Below are 18942 nucleotides of genomic sequence, written 5' to 3'. Positions count from 1 at the left end.
CTCTGTAAAAATCAGCATTACTCTAGGTGTTGGAAAAAGGGCACATCTCTCCTTACCAACTGGAGTTCCCTCCTGAATTCCGTATTCCAACTAGCTGTATGGTACAGTCTCGTGGTCACCCAAGATGATGACTTTCTAAATTAGTTATTTATGGAATTGGGTTAATTCTGTTGAAATATCTATTATTGCATTAGCTCTATCTCTACTCTTATTTCAAGTCTCATATCTGTCTTTTGGCAGTATTAAATATTTGTGGGATGAATGAGTGAATGAAGCCCTGAATACTTCTCCTGTCACAGCTCTTTTTATAATTCCTTTTTAACTTGTCTGTATCCCGTCTAGATTTCAGGTTTTATAGGGGCTGAAGCCAAATCTAGGTCACAGTTGTGTCCCCAGTATCTGGCGCAGAGTCTGGCTACACTAGACCTTCAGTAAATATCTATGGAATGAATGTAGTAATTAATCTATCTTCTTAAGTAGTATCCAGGATTACTGTCTTTATTTCAGCTAATTCATCCTCCATGTAGTTTCTGGAGGGATTGCTCTACACAGCAAATATGATCCTATTTTGCCCATCAATAGTGTTTTCTTATCAGGGTAAGCATTCAGACACTTATACATGAAATCTGAGACCCCTCATTGTGTGGGTCCTGCCAGCTGTTCGCTCCCTCTCTCATCTTTGTACTTCACCACTCCACAGACTATGTGTAATACTTACATATTTTATGCCCCCCTCCTTTGGAACATTTCCTCCTTCTGGGAATGTCACCCCCATCCATGTTTTATTTATTTTTTTATTTTTTATTTTTTATTTTTTTCATGTTTTAAACATGGTGTCACTGGGGGTACCATCCTTAACCTGGGGAAGCTGAGGTGATCACTGCCCCTGTGCAGTGAGGCTGGAGAAGTAGCAGCAAACACCACAGCACCTCTGCTCTCAACACACTTTCTCCTTCTCAACTGTTGACAACCATTTTCTTCTTACCATTTTTCTCTTCGCTGACCGTGAATATCCCTACAGCAGCAATTACTTTTTTATTTTTTGTAACATCCTCCCTTTACCTGGCAAATAGAGGAACCCAATAAATATTTGCAGAATGAACATATTAAGGAATGTCTTTTTTGCCAAACAAGTAATGAGTTTTCCATAAAAGATGTTAAATCAGTGATAGATTATACTTACCAGCATACTCAAGGCTTGTTTTTCACATTTGCCCCAGGTTTTCTCTATTTTTTAGGTCGGTCAAAAGACAAACCCCTGAATTGTATACATTTAAGAATGAAATGCTGAGGTTAAAAAAGACCTTGATGTGAACCAAGGGACCGAGGGAAACGTGATGCTTAGTTGTTCAGAAGTTCAAAGTTTATTTAGTGGTCAGAATAATTCCGATGGTACTGTTAATGAAGCCTTGGGTTAGCTTCAGTGGAGATTGTTTCTGACAGATATTTCAAAGCTCCAACGTAGCTGGGTCTTTGACCCTCATTTTGTATTTTGTAAAAGAGCAAAAAGTACAAAAATCATAAAATGTTGGAAAATGAGATCTCTTACTAGGTTGATGTGAACCTTGTAGCTTAAGAAAGTTAAGTAAAGCTTGGGCTTTCCTCTCTTTCTCGGCAGATATGTCTTCTCCGACTACTATGAAGAAGCCTGAAAAGCCATTGTTCAGCTCTACATCTCCACAAGATTCCTCCCCAAGATTGAGCACTTTCCCCCAGCACCACCATCCCGGAATACCTGGAGTTGCACACAGTGGTAAGGAGTTTCAAGCGTAGAAGAGAAACCTCCCTCTTGTTCGCAGAGCCTAAACCCTCAAGGATGGATCAAAACTCTATCCTTATAGCTAAGGTGACCTATTTTCTCAACCAAAGAGGGAGGGTCGTAATCTGATCCAAAAAATTTTTATTAATATTTGAGGAAAGATTTTAAAGCCATACAATTAAATAGCATCTACATAATGTATTTTTAAATTGCCTGTATTGGAAAGATTACAATCACAAAAGATAAGAAAATATATAGTTATCTTAACAGTAGCTTCCAGGTTGGTCCTAATTTTATATATTTTACTAAAGAGAAAGATGGAGTTTCAAGTATGCTGCTGAGTTAGAGTATTTCCAGCAGCATTGATATATAGACACTATTTCCATAGATACTATTTTCTCTACAGAAATCAATATTTTAGCTACTTATTTGGGAGTAAAATTAATCAGAAAAATAAAAGAAGTACTTTTCTTTGACAATTATTTCATGTACATAAATCCTTCCTGTGGGCTAGTACATTTGATATTATGTTTAATATCATAATTTAAATAGGAAAAAGAATCCGATATTTCACATTTATACTTTGAGGAACAATTAATGTTAAATCCTCTTTTAAAATTGAAAATGAGGTATAATTCATAAGCAATACTCCATACTTTTTACCTATTGCTCTTAAACCCTAGAAAGGAGTAGTCTGAATTTTAGGTGGAGAAAGTTTATTATGTAAAAAAAAATTATGTTTATAGTGATACTCTTATTGCTTTAAATTTATGGTGAGACAACTCTTTATTCTTCAAAAAAACTGAATCTAGTTTTTAAACCTTTATTCAAGGGATATGACATCTGTTTATAATAAAGTTCTTAGCTTTGGTCTATAAATATATATTGATATGTATTGTCCCTATACTTAAAAATGCATGGCCTTCAATGCTACCATTAAGACAATTATAAAATTAAGAGAAGAATATACAAGTCAGCTGTGGTATATAAAATTTTTTACATTCATTTATTGTACTGCTAAGATAGATGAAAAAAGTCAGTAACTATTTCATACATTTGTAATGTTGAGTATCTGGGCAAAATTAACTTAGAAGTCAAATCACCCATATCTGATTAAAGTGTTCATATTTCTAATATTTGGAAAAAATTCAAGAGTACATTTTTACATAATAAACCATGAGCGATCTAGATAAGCCTTCCACCTTTGTCCTTTACCATATATATGTTCAATATGTAATATATTAGGGCCTGTGGCAGACACCTTATCATGAGAAACAGTTTCTCTCCTTAAAGAGCTCATGGCATAGTGGGGAGAGAGAGGGACCCTATCATCAGCCAGGCATCGAGTATGACAGGATTACATCCTTGGAGGAGGATTAGACGCCTGGAAGAGGTGTGTTCTCAACTGAAGTTTGAAGAGTGAGTTCACCACAAGAAGGAACAAGCCGGGGGGCGGTCATTTCAGGCAGAGTGGACAGCGTGTATCAATGCAGTAGAGGTCATTGCAGCAAGGAACTGCCATATGTTGAAGGATCCGCAAATGTTGAAATGTGCCCTGAATAGGAGAGAGTGGCCAGAGATGAGGCCAAAGAAGTGGAGCAAGACTGGGTCTTAAAGCACTTGAGGTCTGTACAAACCTGTGAAGTTGTTGGGATTTTATTATTGAAGCAGTAGGGAGCCATTGAAAGATTCTTAGCAGAGAAGTTCCATGATTTAAATGATACTTTAAAAAAATTATTAATTTGAGACTATACAGGATATATTGGAAGGAGCAAGACTGGAGGAAAGGAGGCAATTAGGAAGACTTTGTAATATCTAGGCAAGGAATACATAAATGTACATGTATGCATGCATGTATGTATGAATTCTTTCATAATGAAGGGAAACATTTTTTGCCTTGTAGTTTGCTTTTCTTTCTTTAAAGGACTAGAATGACTTTTATTGAGAAAGTAGCCATTTTTACTTTCATTGGGAATTCTGCATTCTATCTAGTTTGTATCAGGCCAGCCAGAGCTTATTTGAGCATAAGTACTTGGGAGCCCAGAGATTTGAGCTCTGATTTGCTATGTACCAGTTCAGATCAAAAGAGATCTCTTCCAAAACTACTGATGCCAAATGATCTTAAAGCCCAGAGGACCCATGATGGAGCTATGTATATATCCTCCAAGGGTTTGTGTACAGATATAAGTAAAGACCGTGGTTAAATTGAGCTGAGATTAAGAGCACTTCAACACTGAGTCAAAAGATGTGCAATTTAATTGAGGCGTTGGCATTTTCTTAAATTACACATTCAAGTGTGTATACTCCTTAAATAAAGTAGTATTTCAACAAGGAGTTTTGTCTTAAGAAATAGGTAATTGTTCTCTGAAATGCATCCCTTTGATGGAGGATGCTCAAACTTCAGTGTGTGCAAAGATTACGTGGGGCACTTGTTTAAAATGCACTTTCTGGTGCCTCACCCCTGGAGGTCCTCATCTAGTACGTCTGTGGTTAGGCCCAGGAATCTGTACTGTAGCAACAATCCAGAGGATTCTGAGTTCCCTGGACATTCAGGGAGCAGAGTTGTGACCATAAAACTGAGTTTATGATTCTTCTATGATGTACATTTTAAATTTCTTGTATCTTCTGAAAAAGCTTTCTTTGGGGAAGATAAGGAATATCCCTTAAGGGTAATGTTTTTTGTACGTAATTACAAAGCTGGAAATAAGTCATTCCAGATGGTTTTCATTTATAGGTCATGGAAGGAATTTATTTTTCATATTGTTTGCTACATTGTCTCATAAAACACTAAACATTTATCATATAAATTTCCTATGATCTGGATCAAAATAGTAAACAGAAATAGACAGTTAATCTTCACTTCTATCTATACTGGTTGATACTCTTAAATTGTACTTATGTAAAGTACAAATTTAACATTATGGACAGAATGATTGTGCAATTGTATTCTTTCCCCATTTTTAAACTTAAGCATCATATTTTAAAAACTAAATAATAAATTATGATCACACTAATTTTGAAAAACTACAGTAAAATTAAACATTATATACATCACATATGTTTTGTACATTATTTCTCTTTATAAAATATGTGATTTATGGGTAAGTTAATATGCCTATATGAAAGTTAAAATTTGCATTTCTGAGGGTTTTGTTCTTGGTCTTATCTCAATAATGTCTTTTGAGCTACATGTAGTAAAAGTTAGAGTAGGAAGAAAATAGAACTCTTTTGGTTTTAAAAGGAACCTTTTCATTTAAAAAAAGAGTTCCCAGGTTTATGTTCAAATATTCCAAAGCATTTATAGAATGATCAGTTAATTATTCAGGACATTATTAATTATTGGCTTCCCTTCTAAATAATGCAAAATATTTACTTAAAATTGAAGTACACTTCTGTTTTGAAGTTTGTTAGAAAATGTGTGGGTCCCCTGCCCTCTACTTAATGCTGTGACTTGGTCTGTACTTAGGAGACAAAGACTTTTTAATCAAAGAATGTGTTCTGATGGGAAATAACTTTGCTTAAAGAAATATTTTATGAATTATTGGCTTAACCTATAAAAGAGAACCTTCTTTTTTTAAAACCATTCATAGATCTAGAAAGCAAGATTGTTCGTTCCCTAGACTGGAGGTGATATCTGTGTGGGCTTAGCAGTCCTGGCATAGAGGATAATAGTAAAAGACTAGCTTATTTTAAGAGAGTTTGGTTAAATCAGAGGGAGGAAATGAAGAGCCTTCGGTTGTATAGTTTCCCAGGATTCTGTAGGATTGGGACGGAGCGGTATGGCCAACAGCTAATGAGTCCTCTCTTCTTTCCTGTCTCCTGCAGTCATCTCAACTCGGACTCCACCTCCACCCTCACCGTTGCCATTTCCAACACAAGCTATTCTCCCTCCAGCCCCATCGAGCTACTTCTCTCATCCAACAATCAGATATCCTCCCCACCTGAATCCTCAGGATACTCTGAAGAACTACGTACCTTCTTATGACCCATCCAGTCCGCAAACCAGCCAGGTAAAAATGAGAGAGAACATATAATTAAAGCACAGGTCTAACGGTAAGCCCTGAAGCTTACTTAGACAGTGTGTCTGGCAGAACAGCAAGCTTTTGAAATCCATCTTCAGGAAGTTTCTTGGTGACTCACTAAGTTTTTATTGAAAGGTGGCTGAATGACAGGTAGGAAGTATGTTGCCCCAAAGGAAGGGGCACATTTGTGAAGATGTTCTTGGTTTGATGTTTTGGGATTTTCATTGAGTGAAGAGAAAGTTAATGCAGAAGGTCCACTGACAAAAATGTTCTGAGCTGGAGTTCACACCTCTGAAATACCTGGTTTGACACAGAGACAAAGTGCTTATTTCAGGCAGAAGCGAAGTATGAGCTAAAATAAACACACACAAAAGACCTTCCAGTTGTATTTATAGACCAACTATTAGGTATTAAAATAAGCTTTGGTAATGTAAACATTTTCAGTGTTTGATGACTACTTGAATATTCTTTGCTCAGACATGACTATGTTTCATAATGAGTGACATTACCAGAAGTCTTTTTTTTTTTTTTTAATTTTTATAGTGGTAAACACTGTGCAGTGGCTTTAAGGATTCTTTGTATAAGTGTAGTGACTCATGTGCCTTCCTCATTCCCTAAACATGTGGTTTCTCCTTTGGAGAGGTCACTTCATGGGGATTTGGTATAAGAGGATTTTCCACAATCAAGTAGACAGTCTGCCAAAGCTGGCTCTATCAGTCATCGTAATATCAAAAATCTGTAATGTAATTTCGATCTTATGGTCTGGTATTTGGCTCTGCTGTTTTACCTCCAAGACTCCTGTCCACTTCTTCTCACATTTTTTAACGTTCTGCGGGATTTTCATAAGTGTTCTGTCATTAATGCTGTTCATTTACTAAAATGCCAGTAAACGGTATGTGCATATTAATTTAGAATTAACAAAGAAAGATCTGAAAAAAAAATTCCCTTTGGTCTTAATTTAATTGTTAACACGGAGCAAAATGGTCCCTTCTGGGTTTTTTTTGTTTTTTTTTTTTGTGAGTAACAACATGTCCAGCACTATTTGGGTTACTTAACATTAAGTTATCTGTACTTTTAGCTCCATTGACTAGTAATGCTAAACTAAGTATACTGTTCTTGAATTTTGAATTTAAAGTTAAATGATTTGTGTTTTAGAAGAAAATGTTCAAATGGTGTAGCACTTTTAATGACTGTAATAATAATTACTAAGTAAAACAGTAGGATCTTGGTATATCAATTTAGAAGTAAAATTTGCTGTCAGAGCATGGATTCAAAAGTCTCAGTTCCATAGAGCATTTTGCTAGACTCAGCTGGGAACAGTGCACACAAGGTCTGATTTTAATTTGTGTAGAATTTCCATGAATAACAAAGTCTAATTAAGACATCCATTAAAAGTCCTTAACGTTAATTCAGTGTGGAAAATCTTAGAGTTCCATTGGATTTTTTTTTTTAACTGATGTCTTAATTAGGCGCTGTTAGGGGAAAAATTATGCAAATTAAAATCAGGGCCTTAGTGTTCTGCATTTCTTTAATTATTCAGTGCTTGTTTTACGTATATTTCAATTTCTTTATAAGTTAAGAGGGCATGTTAGGTGATAATCTGCCTATATTGTTCTCAGTTTTTCTTCATATTTTCAAGGTAAAGACCGAGCTTCTGAGAAGCATCTTACTCTCATCTCAATTAAAAAAAAAAATTCCCTCTCAGGATTTTGTATAATAGGAGCAATGTACTATAAGTAGGATAATCCTTTCCTAATGCTGTTCATCTTCAGATAAGATGTCTCTCTTTTCATATCTACAATATGAAAGTTCATCTATTAGCAACCTTAAAAGACAAGCTTTATAGTGTAGCTTCATCTGTTTTGAACCAACAGAAAACTGAAAAGAAATAACCTTTCCATTCTTCTGACCCTGAGTTTCAGGAAAGTTGTCTCTATTGGCTTGGGAGTTCTTTCTTTGTCACTTTCACTTTTTTTAAATGAGAGAAACATCTGTTTGTTGGTTTATGTCGATTCAATTCCAGTAGACAAGGCTTGCAGGGTGGGCAAGGTAATATATTTGGTGGCAGCATTTTCTTGACAATATTGTTATTTTTCTCTTCTATGCTCTCAGGTAGGTGCTGTCAAACTGTTTTGGTGAACACAATATACAGAAAGGCTTTTTACCATCGAATGTACCACCGATGATAAAACATGATCACTATTTTTTTCTTGGGGGAGATATATAAAGCAGTCTTTTGCAGTGGTCGCACAACCAAAAGTTGATGGTCTTCTTTAGAAACAAATTGCTTTTTCCCTTTGAAAGGAAAAGTGGGTCTTTATTATAAACTGCAGAGTTGTTTTTGCAGGAACATTATATCTGCTTTGATGTTTAACTTCAACTCAAAACCAGGTAATTTGCACTTCAAAATAGGGCTCTTGATATTCACCTTTTTAGCTCTAAAAATCGGGAAAAAATGAGGACTTGTTGACCTGTTGTCAACTGTTCCTTTCCAGTATCCCCCAGGGCTGCACTGATTTTGACTGTTAAGTCGAGCAACTGAGATGCTTTGTCCTCCCCACAGCAGTTTGGAGATTAATTGCATTGCTGCTACACCGATTAGAGTGAGACAGTCATGCTATTTAATGGAATATTTTAAATAAAATTAGTCTAAGATATAACTCTCTCCTAGGTCTCCATAGGGGGAAAAAATCTGGTCAGTTTTCCTGACTTAAATACTTAATTTACTCATGATGAATATGTAGGATATTCAAAAGTTCATTTTCTTTATAGAATAAATAATGTGGCCTCTGAGGCACCCAACTAAGACTTACTTCATGTCTCTAAGTTCTAATAGTGAAGTGTTCTTAGCTGTTTATCTTTTTCTTTAAAGAAACGTCTACTTGTAATTTATGTGCAGGCATTTAGATAAATATTCTGTTTCATTGCTTTTTTGACTTTGAAAGTGGTACAGATTATAAAGACTAAACATTTGTGGAGAACACCCTCATAGCAAATTGTTGTGTACGTTATGTACTGGTGAATTCCAACATGAGCATAATTAAAAATACCATTCTCTGTCTAGAAAAGTACATTCCAGTATTTCTTCAAACAGTGTTCCCTTAGAATTTTGTCTCGCACTATGGACACTAGGCTAAAACTCAGATAATAATATCTTTTCTATCACTGCCTAGCGGATTTTCTCTTTGATTCTCACAGATGTCAACAATCAGTGTTTTGTGTCACTCTCCATGCCCAGCAATGGAAGAGTAACTCAAAAAGCAGAGTATATTTGATTGCCCTCTGCTTCACTTCAGCACGTTTTAATTTACGTTGGAAATCTTTTATTTGTAGGTGTAGGGTTGGACCTAGTTCAGCGTTTTATATCATTGTGTGGACGCTGGAATTTTAAATATTTAAAATATCATTCTACCTGCTTATATTAGTAAATCGTCACAAGTCGAGTGGAGATTCTAAGATCAAAATTGCCTGATGTGTGTTTCTGAGTGCACCTGTGTGTGAGCAAGGGCTAGCATTTTTGTATGCCAAAGGATGGGCCTTGACTATAAATGATGGGAATTGTTGAGTTTGACTCCTTTGGTCTCCTAGAAATTCTTGTCTTCCTTGTCTCAGTGATATCATCATTTAGGTAAATTTTGTGTTCTGAAAGCCAAAAGTGACCATGAAGAGCAGATAAGAAGGTAGCACTGATTCTCATTCTCACTAGCTCAGTAAGGACTTCTGTTTTAGCCTCGGGCTCAGCATTGAAGTCTCCACTTGAGTTTTCTGTCCAACTCAGTGGAAGGATCAGTTCTACCTGGCTCTCGGGGTGTTGTAAAGATGACTGAACCTATATAAAGTGCTTTGAAGCTGAAGACTTTCTTTAAATGCTGCTGCTTCTTATGACTACTAACCACTGACGAGCCTCTCTGACTCAGATCTGAGAGAGCTTGTGTGGCGGTTGCACACAGCACGCGGGGTCCACTCAGCTGTGTGTGCTGAGTGGAGTTGTTGGACGAGACGACTGCCTTTTGGAGTGTTTCACCCGGCATTCTGTTTTTGTTTTGTAGCCTAACAGCAGTGGTCAAGTAGTAGGGAAAGTGCCTGGCCATTTCACTCCTGTCTTGGCACCCTCTCCCCATCCCAGTGCAGTGCGACCTGTGACCCTGACCATGACAGATACTAAACCCATCACTACATCCACTGAAGGTGAGGCAGCTTCACCTACAGCAACCAGTAAGTATTTCTGTAGGAAATGAGAAATGTCCATCAAAGGCGCCGTTGGATATCTGATCCAAGGTGGAAAACACGGCAACTTTTCCAGCTACCCGACCCGATGGAGATTTCTCATTTATGTGGAACTAGCAGGCATGAATGTGGCCTGGCCCTCGCAAGCTCTCTCTTATCAAATTTCACTCAGTGCATCCTATTTGAAAAGGGAGAAGCTTATTTGTTTGAGTAAATAGCTATAACATAAATAATAAGTCATGCCTGCTTGTTCAAGGTATACATTGAAAATGCACTGAATAACATAACAGTGTACAAGGTTTTTATATCACCCGAAGAGAGATTAGGTAATTGTTAGTTATTGGAGCGTTCCTATAGAAATTAAGCCCCTTCACAAGGCAGGCTGAACCAGTACCTCTGTAAGATAATTGCATGTTTACATCACTGCAGGTTATGTCATTGTGTGTGAGGAACAGTCACACAATGTTGGGTGGAGAAAACACTTCAGAGCTGAGTATTAGGCACATGTAAGCTACCTGCACTTTCATTGTCTGCAACTTTTAAAAAAATTTTTTTGATTATTTAGCCTATTATGGTGCATCAGGTATTAGGATTTTTAGCGTGGCCATAACATTTTAAATGTCAGAGATTTAGCCAGTGAATTTACATCGCACATACCAATAACCCAAATGATTCCTTCGCTTCTTTGTATAGAGTACTCATAAGTACACAGGAGTTATTACCCAGTTTTTCAATTGGCTTCATCCAAACTGCCAGCTTTTTAGAACTGGAGCTGGTGTGCACAGGTTGGTAAAGTGGAATGATAAAATTCCAGTCGGGAGGCATTAGCGTGCTTCTCGTCAATTATACTTATATGTTAAATCCAGAGCTTCTATTTTCATTTTTAGAACAAGAAAATCCCTATGCTCTGGAAATTCCTGTGTGAAATTACAGAGATTTAGAAGTACCACTGGTTCTTTCTTTCTTGGCCATTGGAAAGTGCTCTTTTTTTGTGGCCTCTGAAAGACTAGGAAGGAACCCTACAAGAAAAACGGATAATACTTGGAGTGTACAGTGAACTCGGCATTTCTTTCTCAAAGTTCATGAGGCCCCATCAAATAATAAAACCACACAAGCTTGTAATTCCCATCAGTAATCATTATTCTCAGTAACTGGTTTGTTGATAGAGGGTCCTACACTAGTGAACACTTCCCTGAATGCACAGATGGATGAGACCCAGTCAAGGAAGAAAAAGAATCCTTTGTGCTACAGGTTAGCTATGTACATTACAGTCACTAAAATGCTACATCCAAATTTTAAAAGTGGATGCCTTGGGCATCTTTGAGCAAACAAAGTCAACACTTTAAATAAAAGCAAATAAAAAGCAAAGCTTTTTAAGTAGTTGAAAGTTGCAGAAACTTCTGGTACCTACTCTTATACTGACATTAATAGATTACATTCAAGGGAAGATCAGACCGAAACGATCACAGCTCACCTATGGGAGTACTGTCAGCCTGTTTGTTAATGAATTGTTCTTATACTCACATACAGGTTGATCAAAAAGAGATCTTATTTGACTTATAAAATCATAAAATATTCAAAGGAATGTTTTGGTTGTATAAAGATGGCTGCATCAGTCCATTTTCCACTCCTGCACAAAAGCGATATAGTGAGTCGTTTTTCTTTCCTAGAAACAAAGTTGTCGCTGCCCCTCCCCAGGCGCCACTGATGAGAAATTAGCCATTGAATTCATAAATCAGAAAAATTAAGGAAAACACAGAGGCCAAGGAAACCTCTTTCTCGTGGTTGAAAAGAAAGAATAGCACAGACTTGGTGCCCACTCTCTAAGGGTGAGGCTCTTCTTCAATGGTGTGTGTTGACTTCCAGAGGTCTGGAGATTGAATAGGGGACACTGGCTGCTTAGGGCTGCTCTTGAGTGAGCCCTTCATTCAGGAATAACTAAAAGGTGAATTGTGAGCATCTTCACTGTTTTAAAAAGTTGACCTAAAAAAGCCTCAATGGGCCAAATGAACATGGCAGAATTAATGTATTCGTTTTAAAAACGCCTTTTAAGAATTAACGTCTGGATTCCTCATTAATCTGATGGTTTTAAACCAAATATTACAGCTTTCTTCAGACCTATAGATGTAACATAAGTGATGAAAATTTACTTTTTCTGTTTATTCTGACATGGAACAATGGGATTGCTTAGCGCTGGGAAGATACATTAGTCCTTTCCTTTGTGAAAAAGAACAAACATCTTTAGGACTAGGGAGATGTTTTCTTTGAAAAATTCACTCTGCACCAAAAAGTACCTGTACAAAAAGTACTTGCAAGGTGAGACCGTAATAATTTAAGGAGTATTCACCATATGTCAACTCCCTCTCTGGACCAATCACAAAAAAATTGACTTTTTGTGCTTCTGGAAAAGAAATGATTTTTTTTCAGAAACATTTCTATCAAACTTAAGGGCATTTTCACATTAAATAAAATACTGAGCTAATTCATTCTATATGATATAATAAAATAGCCTTCTCCTTTATGTTAATAATGTTAGATATTCTTTTTAGTAAGACTTTTCAGTAAGACATTTTTCATCCTATATCATTCAGGCACATCTGCTTAAATCCCATCATTTAAACCTTTCACTTTTTCCTGACAGACTTTCAGTCTGCTTTTACATTTAGAATCACAGACCATCATTGATTATCCCATTATTAGACAACCAGGATCTTGTAAAAGGTACATCTAGGAAAGGGACCCTTCTATTTAGCCAGTCCTTGGTACTCCTGCAAGACTGTAACCAGAGCATGTGTGAGATGCCCACACCAAAGGATGGGATATGGTTACTGGATAGATTTTTTGGGAGGGGGATAAACCAGTCAACACGAGGTCAACTGTCATTTATATCAGTGGTATTCACTCACACGAAAGAGGAGAGAAAGACATTGTGTTTTGTTTTTGGTTTTTTTTTTTTTGGTTGCAAGTCCCACTTCTCTGGGTTTCTTTGGCGTGGACAGGGTGTTCATTTGATAGTTCGCAATTTTTATCTTTGTTTTTGTTCTTCCTTAATCAGCCTACACAGCCTCAGGCACATCTCAAGCCAATCGATATGTGGGACTAAGCCCAAGAGACCCATCCTTCCTACATCAGCAACAGGTGGGCAAGTTTCACCCAGGTGTGATGGTGTAGCCACGCTTTTGCATTGGTGCTTTTTCTCCATGCTGCCTCTCAGATCTTGACTCAGAACGGGGCTCACGGGGCTTCTGAGAAAGAAATTGATCATTTCATTTTCCAAAATATCTTCTCATTTATCCATTGTTTCTCGCCTCTCTAAACAGGGTGTCTCAAATTGGCTCAAGACCTTTTCCTTCTCTGTAGCATATTTCATAACATCCATGAATAAACAGTGTTTCAGCCAGAGTATTTTTCTGTTTTACTGGCTATTGAGAGCTCACCAGCCTATACCTTCCAAAGACAAAAATTGTCAATTGATTTAAAAGCCGATTAAAGTAGGAGCACTACACAATTCACAATTTGTGTTTTTTTTTGAGCTCTTTCATATTTTCCAGATGTTTTACTCCTCATTTTGGCATTTTAGTCCAAGAAGATGAGTTTTGAAGCTAAAATCTCAGGCGACGCATCCTTCCTATTTTAATAGGTTTAAATCGGTTTACTGATTTCGGATGTGATAAAACACTTTTTTTTGGTTCTGCTTTCTTACCTCATTTATGTTTCAAGTAGCATTTTAAATTTCACATCTCATTAATGCTGTAAATTTAATGCAAATGAAGTGTTTACCCAAACTGTGAAAATATACAGCCAGGATTAATGGTAGCTTATAAACAAATTAGCCATAGTCAAAAGCGTGGACCATACAAATACAGAAATCCCACGATTCTAGTTACGGGATGACAGAAATCATTCTAAACGCTTCCAAATTTAAATATATTTTATGACGCATATGTTTGCTGCTCTCAAGTTTTGATAGCAGAGCAGTTTGAAATTAACAGTGTGCAAAATATTGCATAGGGAAAAATATCTATAATGAATCAGAAAGAGCTGGTATTAATGAGCTTGCTCTTCATTTATAATATAAGTTGTATGTGCAACTGAGTTTTTACAGATGTAGCGAGCCTGCGCAGGTACTCATGCCAGCTTCTTTTGTTCTAGACTTGTCCACCTAGTTTATGCTTATCATGCCTATCTGTGCCTCATGTGGAACTTTCAAGTCCTGCCCAGTTGCAGGCCAAGGTGGCAGACTGCTTATATTAAAGGTCACCACATGCAGAGTTCAGAGAAAATCGTAAAGATGATAGCTTATTCAAGATACTTGATGTTTTGCCAGGTTTAAAAAAAAGCAAAACAAAACAAAACAAAAGAGTGAGAGCTAACTGAAAACATCTGTACACAGTTATGAAAATACCAAATAATAATTAGTGGTTTTGCCAGCCATTGGCTTTTCAACATAATTTTCTGAAATGTTGCTTTTTTCACCTCTAAAATTGCTATAATATGAAATATGCTATAATTACTGTAATATGGTTCTATTTGACAAATGCATATGTTCCTTGTGTTTTTTAGAAACATATGCAGGATTCATAGGTTTAGAAACTTATTCTCTTACAACTCATTTCGCATATTTTCAGAAATATTCTTGTCATGAGACTTGCATTCTTAATGACATGTCTCTAGTTTTCAGTTAACTTTTAATTCATAGAATCGTGCCTCTGTTATTTAAACCTTTAGCCCAAACACATTTAGAATATTATAACCACTTTCATGTATTTAGAAGCAATCTTCCCATCCTCCTGTCCTAACCTAAGGCAGCTTTAAGTTTTTAATTTATAACTTATGACTGTCATTAGAGCCTCATGTAATTATGATCACAAAAATTGATTATATAAAAGTTATTTCTTCTTTCACATGTCCAAGGATAAATCAAGAAAACTTAACAAGCATCAGGAAAATACTAGTCTTAACGTAGATAGAGTTCTGAGCACATTTTAATTGAAAAAAAAAAAAAGAATATATATATATATATATATATATATATATATATATATATATGAGTTCTGGAACTACAAACTTTTTTCATCAAAGGCTGCCACTTGTTATTTAAGTAGACAATGTCAAGTGAAGACCTCTTACAATATAAATATGATTAGATGGGTCAAATATGGTGTACACTTATGGAATATATAATGTGTATTGATCTTTGAAAGAAAAATTATATAAGCTTCATAATGAAAAATATAATGTTCAGTTTTAAGTGCCATACAGACAGATAATTTGTCCTCTGTATGGTGAAAGAATTAGTGCTACTTTTTGAATTGAAGAAGCCCTATATGCCAATTCATAATAAGCTACAATTTGAGGCATGCAGAAAATGAGTGTATATGCGTATCATACTATACACGTAGATTACTAAACTAAGGCTCTAGTTAAAAGCTTTCAATTACTTTAATCCTTTCAAATTTTAACAGAATCCTAGAGATGAAGTTTTATGTTTACTGTCCAGGAACAGAGGGACAGGAACAGTTTAAATGACTTCAGTAGAGTAAAGGTTATTCTTTCGTACAGCAGAAATGAGATTGATTTACTGTGTCCTTTCATTACTTTCCAAAGATTTAAAAGAGACCACTCTTCTAGCAGCAGGTTTTAAATGCATTTGGTTTAAAGTACTCAGTGATGAATGGAAAGAAAAATCAAGGGGTACATGAAATAAAGGTAATCAATCATTTTATATTAGCTGGGAGAAATTCAAAATTAGAAAGGCAATGGTTTTAGTCTGAGAGAGTTCTTTTAAACATTCCCCTTAGCTTTTAATATACATGACCCCTTAAGAATAAATATTGTCACCAGGTACATTCTTCAGTTTATTGGCGACTGCTTTATAAAGATTTATCCTTTTAGGTTATGAAAAGTATTGATGTGCATTGTTGAGTGCTATTTTTTTCTTAGAAAAGAACTTTAATATAGCCTACATAAATTAGAGATAACAATAAATTTAAAATTGTTGAATAATTTTGACTGTCTTATAAATAATCCTTCCACACAATGACACTAAAGCAGAGCTTTCAATATAATTATTCCTAACACACAAGGACACTGACTTCTTAAATTAAGATGGGAAATATTAAAATTAACCCTGTACTCCACTGGTAAGAGTAATACATTCATTTTGGCAAATCTGAATACTAAAAGCATAAGCTTTTATAACCATTAACTTGGAATACATGCAGTTGTTATTAGTAATTATACATCACTGTGCTCCTTTTTATAATGGTTATTACTGATCATTACTGGTTGCTAACTGCCTTGAAATATAGTTTTTCTGACACAGGAATTTCACTACCATTCTTAATGTGATATCTCATTTGAATCTGAAAAATAAAATCACATAATCTTGAAGAATATGTCAAAAAAGATTTCTTTAAAACAATTGATTATTTTCCATTAAAAACAGTCCTCTAATTAGTCATAATAATCAGCTCATGCCAGCTGATCAGAACTTTAAAGTTTCCCTTTATCTCTTAACTCAATCTTGAGTGTTTTTCAAGGTCTGGAACTAGACTGTCTTTGAGATGATTGGCTTATTTAATGCATTCACTATTGGCATGGGGGAAATCTTAAAATCAGAACTTCAATTGGAACTTCATTCTTTAACTTTTCTGTTGGACGATGGTGTGGTGGCTTGAAGAACTTGTGGGTTTTTGGCAAACCGAACTCTTTAGTCTCTGCTGAGAAATGTCTTTTTATGATTTGGAACTTTTTCAGAAGTGTCAAGGACCTCCTCTCTGGCTTAACTTCACAGAAGTTTAGTAAAATGCGGTGTTTCCTTTCCTCCTTATACTTCCTGAACACACTGTGCACATTCATTATGATAGGCAGTGAAGAAACCACACTTCCTAAATTTCATCTCCCCAAGAATATGGGAATTATATAGCAGAGTAGTGGGTATTGCTTAGAAAATACAGAAATTTTTGTATAATCCAGTCTAACAATTTTAGTATAAATGGCAAATATGAGACAGCTTACTTGAATTAGCACCAATTTCATATTGATCAGCCTCATAATGAACTTGCTAAATTGCAGGCCTTCTTTCTTTGTAGTCATAGAAAGTTTGGTAATATAAAAAGGTCTAGTTAATTTGATCACCGTTATACTAGAGTGTAAGGCCATAATAAAAGTATAAATCCTTACTGTTATACATCAGTACAACATATTTACAAAGCCCTTATTGCAAGTTGGAAAAAAAGTTTGTAGCTAAGAAGCTTCTTGTTTGGAAATAAAAGATTAGTATTCGAAGTAATTCGATTACTATTCATATCAATTACTATTCAAATACTATTACTCTTTGAGTGTCAAATACTATTACTCTTTGAGTGTCGTGTAGGCAAGGATAATGATCCAGATCTTAGGTGTTGCCCCTTGGGCAGATTTTTGAGGGAAACTAGATGGTCCCCATGCTTGTTTTTCTGAAACTCACTGAGTTGGGCTAAGGTACATATTAACCTTTGATATGGATTTGGGATTTGAGATTTGAGATGGAGCAAATGGGAGGTCACTTTTGCCTTCCCTGAGACAACAAAGTCAAGCCAGCTCTAGTTTATAAAATACAAGCCTTGTTTTCATAACCTCAAAATTATAATCTCCTGACTATATATGCTACTTATCATTAGAGCTAATGAATCAGTGGGCTGATCGACTCAAGTCCTTGCATTACTTCTCACAGTTGCATGGATTTTACTGGTGCCCGGGCTTCCGCATGTTACATCTCTTGCATGATTGTATGATGCTCTTATTTCAATTTCAGTCACTGGGCTACTTTCTATGAAAATATTTCAACACTTTTCTTGATAAAAATTTGAAACTAGAATTTGAAAGGACTTTTCATGACACTAAAAATTTCTGTTACACCCAATGGCCTTTTTAAGACGTTGCCTCTGTACGATTTTATGTTTGTTTATCTAAGATATTCATTGAAATCCCTTTATAATATTTGTCCTGACAAATGGCAAAGCCAAAGCTAGGTACGTTAAAACCACTGGCAAGGTAGTCTTTTATTAAAGGCAAGCAATTGAAAGGCCACAAGTAGACTATCAACAAACTTTTCAATAAAGTCAGGAAGCAGGCTATCAACACTTGGGCTGTTCTTATTGTGTCTGTTATCATAATTGACAGCTTGACGTAAAACCCTATCACATGACTTCTGGGTAGGTATGTAAATGGATAAGAGGTCACCTTTCACATATGCTAGCTGGAAAGGAAACACATTTAAAGGAAGTTTCACTCAAAATAATGGCTATGCAAATGTTTAGCTTTTTGGCTAGTTCTTAAAATAAAAAAAAATAAAATAAAAAACCTTCCAAAGTCTGTCTTTTATCATTCATTCATTCACTTACTTTTATTGGGTATCAAAGGCTAATATCCAGATAAATTATTCTAGAGAACATAAAAATAAAATCGTTTGCTCTAACCTTAAATTTCAGTCAATGCAATCACAAGGGAGACAATTTTCTTTTCTGAAATTTTTAACTTCAGAAGGTCTAAGCAGAATCAGGGAAATAAAGGAAATTATGAAGAGTTATAATTATAGACATTTTAGCCTTAAATATTCTTGAGCTGCACATGAAAAGTAGGGTAGGAAAAGAATAATGACAGGCAAACTTGTGTCGTGGCAGACAAACAGGGATTAGGAGTCAGAAGGTGTGGTTTTAGTGACATGACAGGACATGTCTAACCTTGGACAGGCCTTTAAACCTTTCTGTCCTGTTCTTATCTTGGAAAGGAAAATGAAGAGGTTGAACTACATGATCTCCAAGTTCCCCTGAAATCTTAAATTTTACAGATGAAAGTAGCCTCCATTTAAAAATTAAAAAAAAAAAACTTTTCATTTTCTAGTTCTTATGATTATGGTCAGTAGTGTTTATTTAGTTCATGAACTATGCA

General features: G+C 35.7%; 1 protein-coding gene across 8 annotated transcripts in view; it reads left to right on the top strand.

Annotated features, from left to right (window-relative positions):
* The window catches only part of NFIB (nuclear factor I B), a 234883-nt gene that overhangs the window by 192285 nt on the left and 23656 nt on the right, over positions 1-18942 (top strand). For 5 of the 8 annotated variants that reach the window (XM_082657076.1, XM_082657075.1, XM_082657074.1 and 2 more), the window contains 4 exons: positions 1619-1753; positions 5585-5769; positions 9831-9996; positions 13064-13146. In XM_082657076.1, the coding sequence (XP_082513202.1) occupies positions 1619-1753; positions 5585-5769; positions 9831-9996; positions 13064-13146 (569 nt within the window). The remainder of the gene's footprint in view (positions 1-1618; positions 1754-5584; positions 5770-9830; positions 9997-13063; positions 13147-18942) is intronic. The other 3 variants (XM_082657080.1, XM_082657077.1, XM_082657081.1) reach the window with 2 other exon arrangements.

The sequence above is a fragment of the Grampus griseus genome (assembly GCF_964374135.1).
Source record: "Grampus griseus genome assembly, chromosome: 6".
In the NCBI taxonomy this organism is placed as follows: domain Eukaryota; kingdom Metazoa; phylum Chordata; class Mammalia; order Artiodactyla; family Delphinidae; genus Grampus; species Grampus griseus.
The sequence above is the reverse complement of the archived record's forward strand: the minus strand, read 5'-3'. Positions and strand labels throughout refer to the sequence as shown.